This window comes from Phoca vitulina, unplaced genomic scaffold (assembly GCF_004348235.1).
Source record: "Phoca vitulina isolate PV1807 unplaced genomic scaffold, GSC_HSeal_1.0 scaffold23, whole genome shotgun sequence".
NCBI classification, from domain to species: Eukaryota; Metazoa; Chordata; class Mammalia; order Carnivora; family Phocidae; genus Phoca; species Phoca vitulina.
In genome coordinates, this window is record NW_022589726.1 from 25330746 (window position 1) to 25349608 (window position 18863).

General features: G+C 36.6%; 1 protein-coding gene across 4 annotated transcripts in view; it reads left to right on the plus strand.

Moving 5' to 3' along the window:
- The window catches only part of NELL2 (neural EGFL like 2), a 324370-nt gene that overhangs the window by 135867 nt on the left and 169640 nt on the right, over positions 1-18863 (plus strand). For all 4 annotated transcript variants that reach the window (XM_032420483.1, XM_032420482.1, XM_032420484.1 and 1 more), the window contains 2 exons: positions 3670-3772; positions 15470-15598. In XM_032420483.1, coding sequence (XP_032276374.1) covers positions 3670-3772; positions 15470-15598 — 232 coding nt within the window. The remainder of the gene's footprint in view (positions 1-3669; positions 3773-15469; positions 15599-18863) is intronic.

An 18863-nucleotide genomic window follows, 5' to 3' on the forward strand; every position in this document is an offset into this window, starting at 1 on the left:
AATGGCTATAATTTCCCCAATAAACAAAAATACTGTTTTATCCAATTAAAGTTTTATGAAGTTGTCTTATTTTTCCAAATTCAAACTAACTCCTGTGAAGAAAATGTAGATAAAGTTGGACTCAGCCTGTTGTCACGTATGGTTTTTGACCATGTGACAAATATCATTCAGTTCAGTGGAAAATCATAAAAATTACCTAATAAAAATTAGCTGTTGGATGGAGATGAGATGGATATTGTTATTAATCCCTTTAGTAAGAATATTTTAAATGATTTGAAGGGGGAATTCTTTATAAATTTACTGCCAAGGTCTCCTCAAGTATGCTTCAAAAGCAGATGTGAGTGTTTTTATCTCTGCTGCTTGATCTACTAATTGAAAAAGTATGTTTCATAAAATTTTCATCTTTGCCTTTTATAAACTATAATATATTTCTTGACCATAATGTGATATTGCAAGCCATATTCTATCTGAGGGAAACTCTGCCTATAAAGTTGATGCTTTAGAATTTCCTTTACATTTGATCCCTAATTTTTCTCTTTAAATGCCTTCTCTTTAAATGGATTTTGGGGATGATTTAGTATGCATAGATTACATAGAAAAAGAAAATGCTGCTGGCACCACCAATAAATTGTGAGCATTTATATGATTATTCAGTGTCAGGGAAAGGAAAATCCTAAGAATTTTGCCACAATAAATTGAAAGAAGCCGGCTCTACACTTCATGCATCCGAGGTTGGAAGTCCTTTGGGATAAGCAAGGAGGAAACGTAAGAGAGGCAAGCCTGTGACAGATTTGGTTTCTAGAATATGAGAGGTCTGATTTCTTCATGCCCATTATAAAGTATTTGAGCTGCTTCTCTTGGCTTTAAGTCAGCTTTCCTATAGTGCAGGTCACCATCTTAAAGACAAGAGATCTGAGGTATAGGAACATTAACATGAATTCCCAAACCTGTATATTAAGGTGGACTGTCCCCTATAAGCACCCTACACCAACACTGTTTTAAGTGAAATAGGTCCCATTATAAATGTAAGGGTTGAAAGACCTAGAGTGAGGGCTAGTAACTCCAAATTAAGAAAACGGAAGCAGAAGAAAGTTACTTCAAGGAAGGTGGAAAACTTTTGTCAGCTGGTTTCTAACTTTGAAATATCAGCTCTAAATTTAAATATCTTGAGGGCATTTGGAATTTCTCAATGTGTGTGTGTGTGTGTCTGTGTGTATTCTTTTCATCTGACCAGTGTGTCTCATGATACTGACAATTATGGCTTAGAAATTTATTGGAATAGTTGCCTGTCTGGTTGTAAGATAGCTATGAAATGATTTCATTTTAGAATGGGTTAGTGAGAAGTCTATATATAGACAACTCTGAATGTGCCTATACTCTGAAAGTAAATATTGAGTGAATGAACAAATGTTACCTCTTATTTACTCAAACAAAAGGCATCATTTCCTCTCCAATGCTCTGCTGTCCAATAGAAATATGTAAGCCACAAATAATAATTTTTATTGTGCTAATTTTTCTATATTTAAACCCATATGTGCAAAATATTATCATTTTAACACATAATCAACATAAAATTCTTAAAGAAATATTACACATTCTGTTGTCACACTAATCCTCCAAAATCTTGTGTTTATTTTATGTTTATCGTATTCAAGAGCTCCATGTAGCTAGTGACTATTGATCGTACAGCCCAGCTGTACCAGATTATCATCTGTTTTTGGAGTTCTTAACTAAATTCTTTTTTTTTAAAGATTTATTTATTTATTTTAGAGAAAGAGAGAGAGCATGCATGAGTGGGGGAAGGGCAGATGGAGAGGGAGAGAGAATCTTAAGCAGAGTCTGTGGTGAGCGTGGAGCCCCATTGGGGGGCTTGATCTCACGACCCTGAGATCATGACCTGAGCTGAAATTAAGAGTGGGACACTCAACCGACTGCACCACCCAGGCGCCCCAGACTAAATTCTTGACATTAAGAACTTCCATTGTTTCCCTTCCCTTCAGACCCCTTAGTTTCTGTATTTATACCTTTACATAATTCACAGCTCTCCCAAGCTTTTATTTCCTGGGCTGTGGACACTAGTCCTTCATTTTTTCTTTATTTTCACTTTTGTGGCCTTGAAAGTGTGTCCTGGGGGTCTGTAACTTTAATAGTAACACTGGAAAACACTGTGGTTCTGAAAATAAGATTACCAGAATGGATAGTATTGTCAAACCAAAGGAAGATTAGCATTTGACTCCACTAGATCCATGTCTCCTACCACTCATTTTTTTTTTAAGTGTAGCTGACATACACTATTCTCCTAGTTTCAGGTGTACAACGTAGTGATGCAACAATTATATACATTATGAAATGCTCACCACGACGAGTGTAGTTATCATCTGTAATCATACAATGTTATTACAATATTATTGACTGTAGTCCCTATGCTGTATTTTTCACCCTTGTGATTTATTTGTTTTATAACTGGAAATTTGTACCTCTTAATCTCCTTTACCTATTTTACCCATCCCCTACTGCCCCTCCCTTCTGGCAACCACCAGTTTGTTTTCTGTATTTATGAGTCTATTTCTGTTTTTGTTTCGTTTTTTAGATTGCACATGTAAGTGAAATTATATGTATTTGTCTTTTTCTGTCTGACATTTCACTTAGCATTATACTTCCTCGGTCCATCCATGTTGTCATAAATGACGACATTTCATTTCTTTTTCATGGCTAAGTAATATTCCTTATTTGTTTGTCTCACATCCTCTTTATCCATTCATCTATCAATGGACACTTAGTTTGCTTCCACATCTTGGCTATTGTAAATAATGCTGCAGTAAGCATCAGGGTGCATATGTCTTTTTGAATTAGTGTTTTGGGGTTTTTTTTTTTGAGGAAAAAAACCCAGTAGAATTACAGGATCGTATGGTCCTACCACGTTCTTGGTAAGATCATTTTCAAATCATGATCTCTTTTCTACAGATACTCCAGGAAGATGGAAATGTTGAAATGAGTACTTCTTCCATAAGAGTAGTACTTAATAGAAATGACATCTAAAAATTTAAGCTTTTGAGCAGTGTTAAAATGGAAGCCTACAAGTTCCAACATTTTATTGCTTATATGCTGCTTTAGTTAATGACCCCTGTTCTTAAGAGATAGGAGGTTGACAGTATAGAAGCCAACCAAATCCTGCCTTCATTTCCTTTATGGTTTGGGGAGAGATCCCCAATATTCCTTACCTTAATCACCTGTCAGAATCTCTTCATAATAGTCTAGAAAAGTTTGAAATGAGAATGTTTACAAGGCTCAGTTTTTATTTATTGTTTTTTTTCAATGTGGGCCATTGATCTAATTCAAGCCGTGTTTGTGCCACGGTTGTCATCTGGATGTGCAAATGTGTTATGAAACTAAAGGAATTTTTTAGGATTCCCTAGTTGTTTGGCAAATTATTTATATGGATGCAATGTGTTATGCTCCTATTCCCAGAGCTGCTGGTCCATTTTAAAGGCTTTCCAGTTATGACTTAATGTCATTTTGTGAGTGAGCCTGTGACCTATGCAGAGGTTCTCAGGATGAAAATTTTTCTCTTGTGGGTAAAGAGCCTTCTCAGATGCTCAGAAGATCGAGGAACTTCTTAGTATGTCCAAATTCAGAGGTTTGAAGGGTTTATTTTCTGTTGTCTCATAGGACCAAACCATGAAGCTGGTTGAAAGTTCTGGCTGTCCGGCTTTGGATTGTCCAGAATCTCAGCAGATTACCTTGTCTCATAGCTGTTGCAAAGTTTGTAAAGGTAAGACTTTTTCGTAAAGTAAGATTTATGTGCATGTCATTGTTGGAGTCTAGTTTAACTGACAGGAAATAGAAAGTTTTATAAGCAAGTTATTTCCAAAGAATAACAGTATTTTCTTAAATTCTTACCTAATTGGGTAGATAGTAGGTAGTCACAGAATATTTATTATAGTTATTGAGTTAATATCAAGATGTTTCCATACATTTTTGCTCTGTATGTCAAGCTCTGGGTCTTTAAACTTCTTTCTGTGTACTCGTTCTGAGTCAGCATGACTTTGCCAAAGAAATTGACACAGCAGTGCTGAGTTATCTTATTGGTTTTCTTTTTTCTTTCTTTCTCTTTCTCTTTTTCTTTTTTTTTTTCTGGTTTGATTTCCCTTTCCTTTTGTTTGTTTTGGAATTGACTTTGTATAATTTTCATTTCGAGTACTTCAGATCCCTCTCCTCTCAATTCCACTCTCCTTCACCCATAGGCTTCTGTCCTCCTGAGAAGAGTGAGGCCATCAGACATGCATCGCTCATTCTGTGTTGCCTCTGTGATGATAGGCCTAGGACCAATAAGTAGAAGGGACTTAGAGTTTTAGTTAAATATAAGAAAACAGTAAAGTTTGAGCTCTTCACAAATGCAGCAGGCTGCCTCAGGAGGCAGTGAGTTTCCCATCACTATTGGTTCTAAAACTTCGTATTTTATTATAGATTGAAACATTAAGCAAAAGGAGTAATTATGTGGAACTCTTTAAGATCCCTACCCGCCACAAGACTATATGTGCCTTTCTGTACATGTCTTCCTCAATTTATGATGGGGTTATGTCTCTGTAACCCCGTAAGTTGAAAATATCATTAAGTCAAAAAGGCATTTAATACATCTAACCTATCGAACACCATAGCTTAGCCTAGTCTGCCATCAGTGTCCTCAGAAGACTTGTAGGCATACCTCACTTTATTATGCTGCACTTTATTGTGCTCTGTAGATACTGTGTTTTTACAAACTGAAGGTTCATGGCAACCTGGTGTCAAGCGAGTCCATGGGCTCCATTTTTCCAACAGCATTTGCTCTCTTCATGTCTGTGTGTCACATTTTGGTAAATCTCACAATATTCCAAATTTTTTCACTTTTATTATAATTCTTATGGTGATCTGTGATCAGTGATTACAACTCACTGAAAGTTCAGATGATGGCTAGCACTTTTTAGCAAGGCATTTCTAAATTAAGGTATGTACATTTTTTAGACATAATTCTATTGTGCAATTAATAGACTACAATATAGCATAAACATAACTTTTATATGCATTGGGAAACCAAAAATTTATTTGACTTTTTTATTGCAATTTTTGCTCTATTGTGGTGGCCTGGAACTGAACCAGCAGTGTCTCTGAGGTACCCCTGTATGTTAGCTTACAATTGGGCAAAGTCATCTAACACCAAACCTATTTTATAAGAAGTTGTTGAATATCTCGTGTAATTTATTGAATGCTGTAATGAAAGTGAAAAACAGTGGCTGTAGGGTATAGAGTGGTTGTTAAGTGTATCAGTTGTTTACCCTCTGGGAGCTCAGGGTTCACTGCCCCAGCCTTGGGAGAGAGGTTCGTACTGTGTATCAGTAGCCCAGGAATAGATCAAAATTCGAAGTACAGTTTTCTACGGAATGCCTATCGCTTTTGTTCATTGTAAAGGCGAAAAATTGTAAGTCAATTCATCCTAAGTCTGTATTCTATTGAAATTATTGTTTGTGACTCGGTCTCCTTTGTTGGACTTCGCACCTGGGGAGCAGGGCTAGGTCTTTATATTCATCTCTATATCTTTAACACCTCCTGTGGCACCTGAGATGTAGTAGATGCTCATAACTGACGTAGTTGGTACTATATAACAAACTGCCCTAAATGAGCTGCTAGTACTTGTTTGAATAATGGCTTTTATGGGGATGCAAAGGAAAGCTTAAATGGAAAAAAAAAAGTAAGAAAAAGAAACCTTATAAAACATATAGCATTCTATTTCCTTTACACTATGTCTATTAAAAGTAGACATAAGATCCCCCCTCCCATTTTTAACAGGGTGGTGCAGTTTTGTTTTGTTCTTTTTAGCCCTTTCTTCCATCCATTCAATTAAGAGTTTTAAAATCCCAGTTCTGTGAAAGGTACTTTGGAATTTCAAAGTGGTTTAAGACTTGGTCTACCCTTCAAGGAGCTTTCAAAGGAAAGGAACTAAGGAATACTACTGAAAAGGATTATATCAAATAGACAGACAGCAAGGCCGTCTCAGTTTTCGTCTTCACAGTGCCTGAGGCAGTGCCTTGGACAGAGCGTGTGTGCGATTGGATACGAATCAGAAATGCTCATCCCACTTACTTGATTTGAGAACTGCACTCAGTCTGCAGCTTAACTACAGTTCCTTTGGCCACCAAAGGTTGGCTAAACCAGTGCTTCTCAAGTTTCAATGTGCATACAGATAACCTAGGGATCTTAGTAAAATGTAGATCCTAAGTCAGTAGGTCTGGGGTCCACCCAAAAACCCTGCATGTCTGAGAAGCTCCCTGGTGATTCTGATGCTACTGGTCAGTGAGCCCACACTTTGAGCTGTTAGCTATTGTTGCGTGACAAACTGTCCCAACACTCAGTGGTTTATTTTATTTACTTATTTATTTATTTATTTATTTAATTGGAAAGTGTGTTTATTTATTTATTTTATTATGTTATGTTAATCCCCATACATTACATCATTAGTTTTTGATGTAGTGTTCCATGATTCATTGTTTGCGTATAACATGCAGTGCTCCATGCAGAATGTGCCCTCTTTAATACCCATCACCAGGCTAACCCATCCCCCCTCTAGAACCCTCAGTTTGTTTCTCAGAGTCCATAGTCTCTCATGGTTCGTCTCCCCCTCTGATTCCCCCTCCTTCATTTTTCCCTTCCTACTATCTTCTTTTTTTTTTTTTTTAACATGTAATGTATTATTTGTTTCAGAGGTGCAGGTCTGTGATTCAACAGTCTTACACAATTCACAGCGCTCAGCATAGCACATACCCTCCTCAATGTCTATCATCCAGCCACCCCATCCCTCCCACCCACCACCACTCCAGCAATCCTCAGTTTGTTTCCTGAGATTAAGAATTCCTCATATCAGTGAGATCATATGATACATGTCTTTCTCTGATTGACTTATTTCGCTCAGCATAACACCCTCCAGTTCCATCCACGTTGTTGCAAATGGCAAGATTTCATTCCTTTTGATGGCTGCATAATATTCCATTGTGTATATATACCACATCTTCTTTATCCATTCATCTGTCGGTGGACATCTTGGCTCTTTCCATAGTTTGGCTATTCTGGATATTGCTGCTATAAACATCGGGGAGCACGTACCCCTTCAGATCCCTACTTTTGTATCTTTGGGGTAAATACCCAGTAGTGCAATTGCTGGGTTGTATGGTAGCTCTCTTTTCAACTTTTGAGGAACCTCCATACTGTTTTCCAGAGTGGCTGCACCAGCTTGCATTCCCACCAACAGTGTAGGAGGGTTCCCCTTTCTCCGCATCCCCGCCAACATCTGTCGTTTCCTGACTTGTTAATTTTAGCCATTCTGACTGGTGTGAGGTGGTATCTCATTGAGGTTTTGACTTGGATTTCCCTGATGCCGAGCGATGTTGAGCACTTTTTCATGTGTCTGTTGGCCATTTGGATGTCTTCTTTGGAAAAATGTCTGTTCATGTCTTCTGCCCATTTCTTGATTGGATCATTTGTTCTTTGGGTGTTGAGTTTGATAAGTTCTTTATAGATTTTGGATACTAGCCCTTTATCTGATATGTCATTTGCAAATATCTTCTCCCATTCTGTTGGTTGTCTTTTGGTTTTGTTGACTGTTTCCTTTGCTTTGCAAAAGCTTTTTATCTTGATGAAGTCCCAGTAGTTCATTTTTGCCCTTGCTTCCCTTGCCTTTGGCGATGTTTCTAGGAAGAAGTTGCTGTGGCTGAGGTCGAAGAGGTTGCTGCCTGTGTTCTCCTTTAGGATGTTGATGGACTCCCGTCTCACATTTAGGTCTTTCAACCATTTGGAGTCTATTTTTGTGTGTGGTGTAAGGAAATGGTCCAGTTTTATTCTTCTGCATGTGGCTGTCCAATTTCCCAACACCATTTTTTGAAGAGACTGTCTTTTTTCCATTGGACATTCTTTCCTGCTTTGTCGAAGATTAGTTGACCATAGAGTTGAGGGTCCATTTCTGGGCTCTCTATTCTGTTCCATTGATCTATGTGTCTGTTTTTGTGCCAGGACCGTACTGTCTTGATGATTACAGCTTTGTAATAGAGCTTGAAGTCGGAATTGTGATGCCACCAGCTTTTCTTTTCTTTTTCAACATTCCTCTGGCTATTAGGGGTCTTTTCTGGTTCCATACAAATTTTAGGATTATTTGTTCCATTTCTTTGAAAAAAGTGGAAAGTATTTTGATAGGGATTGCATTAAATGTGTAGATTGCTCTAGGTAGCATTGACCTCTTCATAATAATTGTTCTTCCAATCCATGAGCATGGAACGTTTTTCCATTTCTTTGTGTCTTCCTCAATTTCTTTCATGAGTATTTTATAGTTTTCTGAGTACAGATTCTTTGCCTCTTTGGTTAGATTTATTCCTAGGTATCTTATGGTTTTGGGTGCAATTATAAATGGGATCAACTTCTTAATTTCTCTTTCTTCTGTCTTGTTGTTGGTGTATAGGAATGCCACTGATTTCTGTGCATTGATTTTATATCCTGCCACTTTACTGAATTCCTGTATGAGTTCTAGCAGTTTTGGGGTGGAGTCTTTTGGGTTTTCCACATAAAGTATCTTTTCATCTGCAAAGAGTGAGAGTTTGACTTCTTCTTTGCCAATTCAGATGCCTTTTATTTCTTTTTGTTGTCTGATTGCTGTGGCTAGGACTTCTAGTACTATGTTGAATAGCAGTGGTGATAGTGGACATCCCTGCCATGTTCCTGACCTTAGGGGGAAAGCTCTCAGTTTTTCCCCATTGAGCATGATATTTGCTGTGGGTTTTTCATCGATGCATTTATGATATTGAGGTATGTACCCTCTATCCCTAACTCTGAAGAGTTTTGATCAAGAAAGGATGCTGTACTTTGTCAAATGCTTTTTCTGCATCTATTGAGAGGATCATATGGTTCCTGTTCTTTCTTTTATTAATGTATTGTATCACATTGATTGATTTGTGGATGTTGAACCAAACTTGCAGCCCAGGAATAAATCCCACTTGGTCGTGGTGAATAATCCTTTTAATGTACTGTTGGATCCTACTGGCTAGTATTTTGGTGAGAATTTTTGCATCCCTGTTCATCAGGGATATTGGTCTGTAATTCTCCTTTTTGATGGGGTCTTTGTCTGGTTTTGGGATCAAGGTAATGGTGGCCTCATAGAACGAGTTTGGAAGTTTTCCTTCCATTTCTATTTTTTGGAACAGTTTCACAAGAATAGGTATTAATTCTTCTTTAAATGTTTGGTAGAATTCCCCTGGGAAGCCATCTGGCCCCGGGCTTTTCTTTGTTGGGAGATTTTTGGTTATGGGTCTGTTCAGGTTTTCTATTTCTTCCTAGTTCAGTTTTGGTAGTTTATACATCTGTAGGAATGCATCCATTTCTTCCAGATTATCTAATTTGCTGGCATATAGTTCTCATGATATGTTCTTATAATTGTTTGTATTTCTTTGGTGTTGGCTGTGATCTCTCCTCTTTCATTCGTGATTTTATTTGTTTGGGTCCTTTCTCTTTTCTTTTTGATAAGTCTGGCCAGGGGTTTATCAATCTTATTAATTCTTTCAGAGAACCAGCTCCTAGTTTCGTTGATCTGTTCTATTATTCTTTTGGTTTCTATTTCATTGATTTCTGCTCTGATCTTTATTATTTCTCTTCCCCTGCTGGGTTTAGGCTTTACACTCTGTTTTAAAACAGCAATTTCGTTATATATTGCAATATTGTATGTCCGGAATTTAGGTGATTCTTCTGCTCCACATGGTGGTAAGTGGAGTCACTCAGCTGGACTGGGCGAAAAGGTACAAGATGGCCTCACTATATGCTAGGCATCTCAGTGGGGGTGACAGGAAGACGGAGTATATCTGAAACACTCTCCCTCTGCACAGAATCTCAAGACTTCTCCCTGTGACCTGTCCCATGAAGATGGTGATCACACTTCTTAAATGGTGGTTTGGGGCTCTTAAAGACCAGGTCTGGAACTGACACAGCCTCACTTTTCCAAGATTCCTCTGGTCAAAAGAGTTATAAGCAAGCCCAGATTCAAGAGGAATGGGAGGAATAGACCCCACCATGGTAGAAGTGTTGAAAATTTGTGGCCATCTTTAATGGCCTGGAAGGGTTCAGGAGCTCCTTAGAGATTAGCAAGGTGAACAGCACAGAAAGGAGACAAGGTTGGCTAGGACAAGATTTAAATAGCTGAGAGAGGGCCTTTCAGATATCAAGAGAAGCCTTGATTACATCCATTTATTTTTAAAAGAGCCTTGATATATTTTTAAAAAGTAAGTTAAGAAATGGAAAAACTGGCTACAAAAATTGTATTATATTTAAATTGTTTGTAGTTTTAAGAATTAATGTGTTTACCCAGCACACTCAGAATACAGTGCTGAAATATACTGTGACCTACACCCCCTCCCCCTGAGATTCTGATCTAATTGCTAGGAGATGGAGCCGTGGTATCACCATTAAAAAACAAAATGAACAAATAAAAAACTCTCTGATAAATTTTTTTTACACAGCCAGGATTGAAAACTACTAGCTTAGATAGTACTGGAACTGAAATTGAACAAGTTGGTTCATCTTGAAACAATTAGCACCATTTATAATAAAGATTGCTTTATTTCTGATTTCAAGTATATAGAATAAACAAATGAGTTTCCTGGCATTCTCTGGTGCTTAAACTAAAAAGAGTCAAGTTCTAGAGACTTAAATTTTGAGTTAACACCTACACATATGTTGTGACAAATGCATTTGTAATATAATTGGCCTCTAGTTTCCAGGCCTGTCTGCCTAGTGCTAAGGATGCTGTGTTCACATCTGAAAAAGTAAGTTCTTCAAAAACAGTTATTAAATATTCCCTGAGGACAGAGCATGAGAAGAAAGTGTTGACCTTTCCACCGGAGGCCTTGGCCAGTGCTAGAAGCAAAGCTGTGCACCGAAATAAGGCCCCAAATCTCTTGGCTCCAAATCTAATCCTACCAAGACTGTTTTCTAGGTACTCTGCCGCTGCCCATCCTGTGTCATAGTAGCCCGGAAGCTGTGTAGCAGGAATGTTCTTTTCACTTTGTTCATGTTTGAGAGCCCCTTCAAGGAAGCTTGTAACAAATTACAACATGACAGACACTCTGATACAGTGAGGACTCTGACTTAGAAAGATACAGAAAGGATGTGATAGAGTTTTCATATTTGTAGCCCTTCCCTTCTCCTCATCCCTCGGCAACTCCTTTCTCTGTTTATAATACCAGTAAGTCCTATTCACTGGATGCCCCACTTTAATTTAGCACTTACTTCATCCAGGCCTGTAATTATAAGTAGTAGCGACATCTATATGTAGAAGGTTCAGTGGGTATAGTCTTCTCTCAACTTCTGGATAATCCATAGTTTCCCACCTTATTCAATTATACCTTCATGATTTTTGTTATTTATGTATCACTAATAACATTATTTAATTTTTATATCACTGTTAGTCGCTCATTTTTTAAAAATTTAGTTTCGTTCCAAATAATGCTAGCCACAAAATAATGGCATTATTTGTTAGATTCATCTCTTTTTTAATACACATTAAAAGAATTCCATCACAATTAGTACTTTTTAAAAAAATATACATCCATGCACATGAACCATTTGGGAAAAATCAGGATTATCCATCATCCTGCAAATAATACCTAAATAAGTTAGTATTCTTTTAGGTGCAAGTAATAAAACAACCAATCCAACTGATGTAAGCAAAAAATGGAACATAAGGCTCCCATAAGCAGCTTTATACAGCTGTCAAATCCTGCCCCTTTGCCTCGATGGATCTCAGTTTGCCTCCTCAGAAGTGGCTTTATTTTCAGACTCTATGTGTTTTCAGCTAGACCTCTGACATTCTTATGCTCGCATCATTATGATACTCAAGTAGATGAAGAAAAAATGTTCAGTGTCCTCAGGAGTTAAACAAAAGTCCCATAATTGAATTTTAATCATCTTCATTGGCCCGAACTGGATCAGAAACCCAGACCTGAAAAAATTATTGTGTCTAGGCTAGTGGGATGCATTGATTATCCAGTGGGGCAGTAGAGTCTATCTTCCTATAAGCACATGGGCTAACAGTAGGGGTGACTGGTTCATCCAAAGTATGACTAGGTTGTTTTTTTATTCCCCCAGAAAAAGGAAGAATAGATGCTTGTGGACAAAAACCAACAAATATTCACCTCAAAGTTATTTATTCTCTTTCTCCTGATTTTTTTTTAAAGATTTTATTTATTTATTTATGTGAGGAGAGAGAGAGAGAGAAAGGAGAGAGCATGAGTGGGGGGAGGAGCAGAGGAAGAGGGAGCAGACCCCATGCTGAGTGCGAAGCCCCATGTGGGGCTTGATCTCATGACCCTGAGATCATGACCTGAGCCAAAATCAAGAGTTGGCTGCTTAACCGACTGAGCCACCCAGGTGCCCCTTTTCTCCTGATGATTACGTATAACCTTTATGTATATTGTTCTTACTCATAATCTGTTGTATCCACCTTTTCTACTTACCTACTTGTAGAGATATGCATATTAATATTTTATGGAAAGAGCTATACTTAACAAGACACACAACTTCATGTAAATTTGCAAAACTTATAAAAGGAATAGAAAACTTGGTATCCTTGCAGTTAAAATCCAAAGTGGGAAACAAAGGCTAGATTGTATTAGATTAGATTAGATCCATCCGTCTATAATAAATACTTGAATTTTCTTCTGTGATAGATGCCTCAGCATATTTGGTTTAGGCTTATTGGTAATACTCTAATTGCTTTAATTATTAACAAATACTATACAATTATGCTTTTACATAGATGATCTCATTAGAACTTTACATTTTGGTGAGCTAGATATTATCTTACTCTTACAGGTGAGTAAACCTTAAGGTTTAGAAAGGTTAATTAACTTACACAACTAGTAATTTATACGGCCAGTAAGTAATAGAGATTGAAATGTGAATCCAGGTCTTTCAACTTCAAAAGCCAAGCACCTCTGACTAGAGATGCAGGTATGAAGGTAATAGAGCTATCCAACTCATACTCTGAGTTTTTGAAGTTATTACCTATAGATTGGAAACAACCCACTTTAATTGAGTTGGAATTTTCTACCTGTCAATAGTCTTTTGACACTGGCATTTTGTATCTAAGCAGTAAAACAACGAATAGAGTTAACTTATTTGTTGAGAAAATAAATCAAAATAGCTATCTGACATTGTTTAGAGTAAATTAGAATTTGATTGACAAAATTTTTAGCTTTCAAGTCTCTGGGTCAATTTAAAAAAAAAACCCATCTGATAAAAAGTAAAATACTCCCTCGCTGAACCTAAAACAGTCAAAGTGGGATCACATCGTTATCTTATAGCGGGAAAATTCTCACAGCAATTAGCGCTGTATGGTGAATGTGTGTGTGATATTCGATCCTGAGATAAGAGGTCTGAGCATTACTTAGGCAGAACTGGAAAGGGACCATAATAAAAATGGACTGTATACCATTGACAGTGATAGCATAGATTGGGCGAAGTCTGAAAAATGAGAAAAGAGAAAATGCAGCAAAGTGACAAATTGAAAGTTTTGAAAAATAAAAACTTAGGAAAGAAAAATAAAAATGCCTCAGGACAGTACCTGGCCTTAGTCACAGCTCTCTAGGAGTTGTTTGAAACATTGCAGGTACAATTATACAGAGATTTAGCGGTATGTTAGAACATGATCTCTTGATTCTGTGTATATCTTAAAGGAGTGGGCCAGTTTTTATAGTAACTTTGTTCAGTTTTCGAATAAATGTGAAATTTTTTTTTGGAGACTTTTCATATAGGTTGGTGAGGTGCTGAGCTATTGGGTAGAAAATGAAGATGACTTTTTCGCTGAAATGATTTCTTCTCAGGCATTGTAAAAAGACAATAGGATCCATTTTAAGAAATATGGTCTCAATTTAGCTACTTGAAGAAGAAAGGAAGGAAAGGACTCTAGGAGAAAATATTTTTAACTTTTCCTCTTCTTAAGAATGAACCTTTTACTTGTTTGGCCTTCCACGTGAGAAAGTAGATTGTGAAGAATCGTATTAAGAAAACATAGTCATCAAGTGACTTAAATGCTGTTATTGACTATATATTGTTCTGTCCTTCATATACACCTCTGTTCTGTTTTATTTTATTTCTGTAGATGTCATAATTCATTTTATTTTTTCTTGCCCTATTTAAGGCCATCACGGAATTTTGAGAACATCATCCTTCTTAAGGCTTATTAAGTTGTCCACACCACTTTTTACTATCCATGGTAGTTGCACTTCATGGGACATATGCTTTAGCTCTGGGGTGATATTCAAAAGAGTCATTATGGGCACCAGCCAATCAGAATGGACACCAACCATCATGCTGTAAGAGCATGCCTGCTAGTCTCGGTATAGTTCAGTCTGCCCTTCCACTAAATCACAGCGTTCTCCAGGAATTTGCTTACAAGTAAGATGGGCCAATTTAGAACTTCCATCTTCATGATTTGCTCAAGTGAAAGTCTTTCCTTGGCTATAGGCAGATGAGTTTATTCTGAGCGACATGAAATACATTTCTCTAGTCCTCTTTTCTTTTACACATGGACTGAAATTATAATTCATTAGATGATGTAAAACTAGACAGATAACTTATGCATCAGGCAATTTGAAAATTGTTTGAATGATATATAATCATGCAATTTCCATTCAATATGGATTCCAGTGTTTAAGCTTTTCATTTCAGCATTTTAGGTGATCTTTGAACAAGGGATTCACACAGGAAGAAGAGATCCTGAGGAATTACACATGACTGGCACCACTGTTCATAAAATGTTCCATTTTTCCATCCTCTCATAAAGATTCTGGAATCTGAAATCTGTGTAATTCATAATTTTTTTCCTTCTTTTGAGTGGACATCCAATGCTGTGCAGATTTCCAGAGACAATTAGATTATAGTGATGTAATTTTCATTTTTTAGCACATTTATAGTTTTTTTTAAGGATGTCAGGCTCTTTTATTTCTTAAATATGCAATGTCCATATTTCATCTGGCCTGGTCTGTACTATCCATAGGTATTGATAATGTTCAACCTCTAGTTCTCATATTACCTTCTCACTGGGTTATCTTTTATATGGTAAATCTCCATTTTGGACTCCAAGAATCTTTGTTTTAGATATTTGGAGGACTATAATTCAAATATCAGGGACTAGAAAACATAAAGTCAGAAACAAAGAAGACAGAATTAACTTGAAGTAGGAAACAACTGAGTTAAACATGAAGAACCACTTTTAGTACACATAGCATGTGGTTCTCTAGCATTGGATCAAAAACTAATGATGTAATGTATGGTGATTAACATAACAATAAAAAATTAAAAAATAATTTAGGGAAAAATACCTTCTAAATCAAAGAGTATTTAGTTGGCAAAATTAAATCAATCATAGTTTCATTTACCTTAATAAGTTTCTTTTTTCTTGTAGGTTATGACTTTTGTTCTGAAAGACATAACTGCATGGAGAATTCTGTCTGCAGAAATCTGAATGACAGGGCTGTTTGTAGCTGTCGAGATGGTTTTAGGGCTCTTCGAGAGGACAATGCCTACTGTGAAGGTAATCCTTGTAATGATATGTAGCTCAGCTGTATAAATTTCTTAGGATTACTGCATGCAAAATATATTAATTTCCCAGGTTGTCAAGTTGATGGGCCCATTAAAAGCAGTGAATTTAATTTGAAGCATATTAATCAGCTAAACATAATTATCTTTCAAATTAAAGTTTTTTAACTATCTGCTATATGTCAGACTAATGAGTTAATATTGCTGGTTTCTTGAATTAAAATAATACTTCCACTGTGAAATTGCCTTCTTTTTTTCATAATTAGATATTCAGATAGTTCACATATTGACATGATTACTGTGGCTTGCAGTTAGAATTGTAGTCAGATTTTTCCAGACAATGTTGTCTAACAAAAGCAATCAATTAACAGGAAGACAAAGTACCCACCGCTATTTTTGTTTGCTGCTGTAAGTAATCTCAGTGGTTGCATTCATGCTCTGTGGTATTTAGTAAATAGCTCCAGTGGAGTAAATGGTTTCTAGTTATTTTTTAGAATCTTAACTAATATCCAAGGTAGTTTATCCTCTCATGGAAACAGTCCAAATACTGTGAGGGGGCCCTTGACATTCACAAATACTGTTCATGAAGATCCTGGAAGTCCATGAGATCTAGTAATTTATTATTTCCCAGAGGCACAGATTTGAATGATTCTCATTAATTATGTGACTAGCTAATGGGTCTTGCAAGTAAGAACACTGACACAGTGGTGTTTGGACATCTGGAGGGTTCTAGACTTACCTTTCTTAAGTGTCGAGAATGTGCCATTGGTCCTTGGAGACAGAAAACCTCCAAGTTATAAATTTGTCAGCCTCTGTTTAGCTACATGATGATTTATTGGCCCTTGGGAAACCAATTTCTATTGTTACTCTTAGCTTTCAGTAGATTTTTCTCTGCCGTAAAAGTCAGCATTTATTTTTAAAAGTTGACCCTTTTTTCCAAAGTATTTCATCAAATGCTTCTGATTCAGTCCTAAAGAGACCATTATATTTTTTGCTGAAGGAAAGACATGCCTTTCCTTCCCCATTTATAATGCAGATTTATTTAAAATTCCTCATTTTGAAAGGCTTTATATAACAAATGGGTTTAAACTTACTTAGTAATGTATTTTTCATTATGATAGTTGAGATCTCTAACATGAAATAAGCTCCACTGATATCGTCTAAGTGTGTAATATGAAACCTACATGATATAAATTCATGCGATACCTCTTTTTGAATCTATATTTATGGTCATTATTTATATTCGGAGCTGCTTCTTTGGTTGTTGTTAAGTATATTCACTCATGTGATAAATATTTAGTAAGCACCTATTGTGTACCAAGCACTTTTCTGGGTACTGGATAGTGAATGGTGAATAGGTTTCTGTGCTCAGGAGCTCATGTTCTAAGGGGAAGACAGAGAATACAAATTATCAGTTGCTTATTTTTGTATATGATCACAGGTCTAATTTTTTAGACAGTGGGTAACCATAGAAATAGAGAAGGCAGTTTCAGGTAGTAATATATAATAGGAAGAAAATGAAACAGGATGATGTGATAGAGATTGATTGGGGATTAATTTAGATGAGATGGTCAGGAAAATCTATGGGGCTTAAGGGGGGAAGGTTGACAGTTGACATGAGACTTGATGATCGGGAAACACCACAGAAAGATCTGGAACAGAGCATTCCAACCAGAAGCAATAGCAAGTAGAAAGACCCTAAGTGGGAACTATCTTGGATGTTCTAGAAACCGAAAGAAAGGATAAAGTGATACAGCAGATGAATCAGTTAAGATGCAATTAAAGAATTAAGTAAGGACCAGGTGATGTAGAGAGGCTCATGAGGATTTTAGGGGAGTGATAACACTTGTATTGAAAAGGATAGCTATGGGTGCAGTGCTTTAGATTAACTAAATTGTAGATTATGGGGTTAAATATGGTGGGGAGAACAGAAGCGTACATAGGAAGACCAGTTGGAGGGCTATTGCAGTAGTCTAGGCAAAGATGTTGGTGATCTGGACCCAGGAAATGATGAGGGAGGTGAAGAGGAAGGAGCATATTCTTGGTATTTTTTGAAAATAGAGCAAATAACTTGCAGATAGTTTACTGTGGAGGAGAATTGAAGAGAGATCAAGGGCAAGGGGATTAAGTTTTGAAGTTTGGAGCAACACATGGATGGTGTTGCTATTTATTGAGACAGGAAAGAATTCAAGAAAAGAGACCAGAGATTTAGATTAAATAACTTTTCAATGCAACCTATTAAAAATAGGTTTGTATCACTGTTTTCACTTATAAATATGTAGCACAAATTGGCAGCTGCTTTCCATTCTGAATGGATCATACTGAAATATGGTTTGTAAATTTCTTCTTCATGTTATTTCCTTGTCATTTAAAGATAAAATCTTCAAAAGTTAAGAAAAAGATGGAAAAACTGGTTGGTTTATTATTGAGATCTTGTATTTTTCATAATGAGGACTTCTAGTATTATATCTTTTGTTACTCATGTTGAGGTTTTTTTTTTTCCAGTATTCTGATCAAATTTGGTTTTCCTTTTCATTCTGTTATTGTTGTTGTTAACTCTAAGGATGTTTGACTTCTTAGAAGCAACATTGTTAAAAAATTATGCAATTGTACATGTTATCTGTCAGCTGATCTTATGAGTTCTGGTCCTTGAAAAAATTAGACCTGTGATCATATACAAAAATAAGCAAGTGATAATTTGTAAGTGATGCAAATTTTGTTTACTGAATCTGTGGGGTTGTTTTAATGATATGACTGTAATTGCGACTATTGATTTTTACCACAGTTTACTTGATAAGGGTTAAAATAGCACTGGTAAATGTTGGAGTTCATTTATTCATTTGGCAAACATTTATTAAATGCCTACTTTGTTAAAGGCTATACTAGAGGTGAAGCAGTAAATAAGATATATACATGACTGATATTGTGTCTCAGGCAAGAAAGATAACAAACAGGTCATTACACCAAAGAGCACTTAATTGCACATGTGGCAAGTGCCCTGAAGAGAAATAGGTTAACAGGGGCTGATCTGTATGGGTGGTAGTGCTTGAAGAAAATAGAGGTTTCTTTGGAAATCTGAAGATTAAGTAAACATCAGCTAGGCATAGAGGTAAAGATGGGAAAGAAGGGAATTTCCTAGTAGGGGACTCACCATGCCTCCAGGCCTCCAAGTGGAGAGAAACACTTTGTAAGAACGGATAGAAGGTGAAGAGCAGAGAGAGGTGCCTGATGGATGGATGAAGGGCAGCAGGACCTTGAAG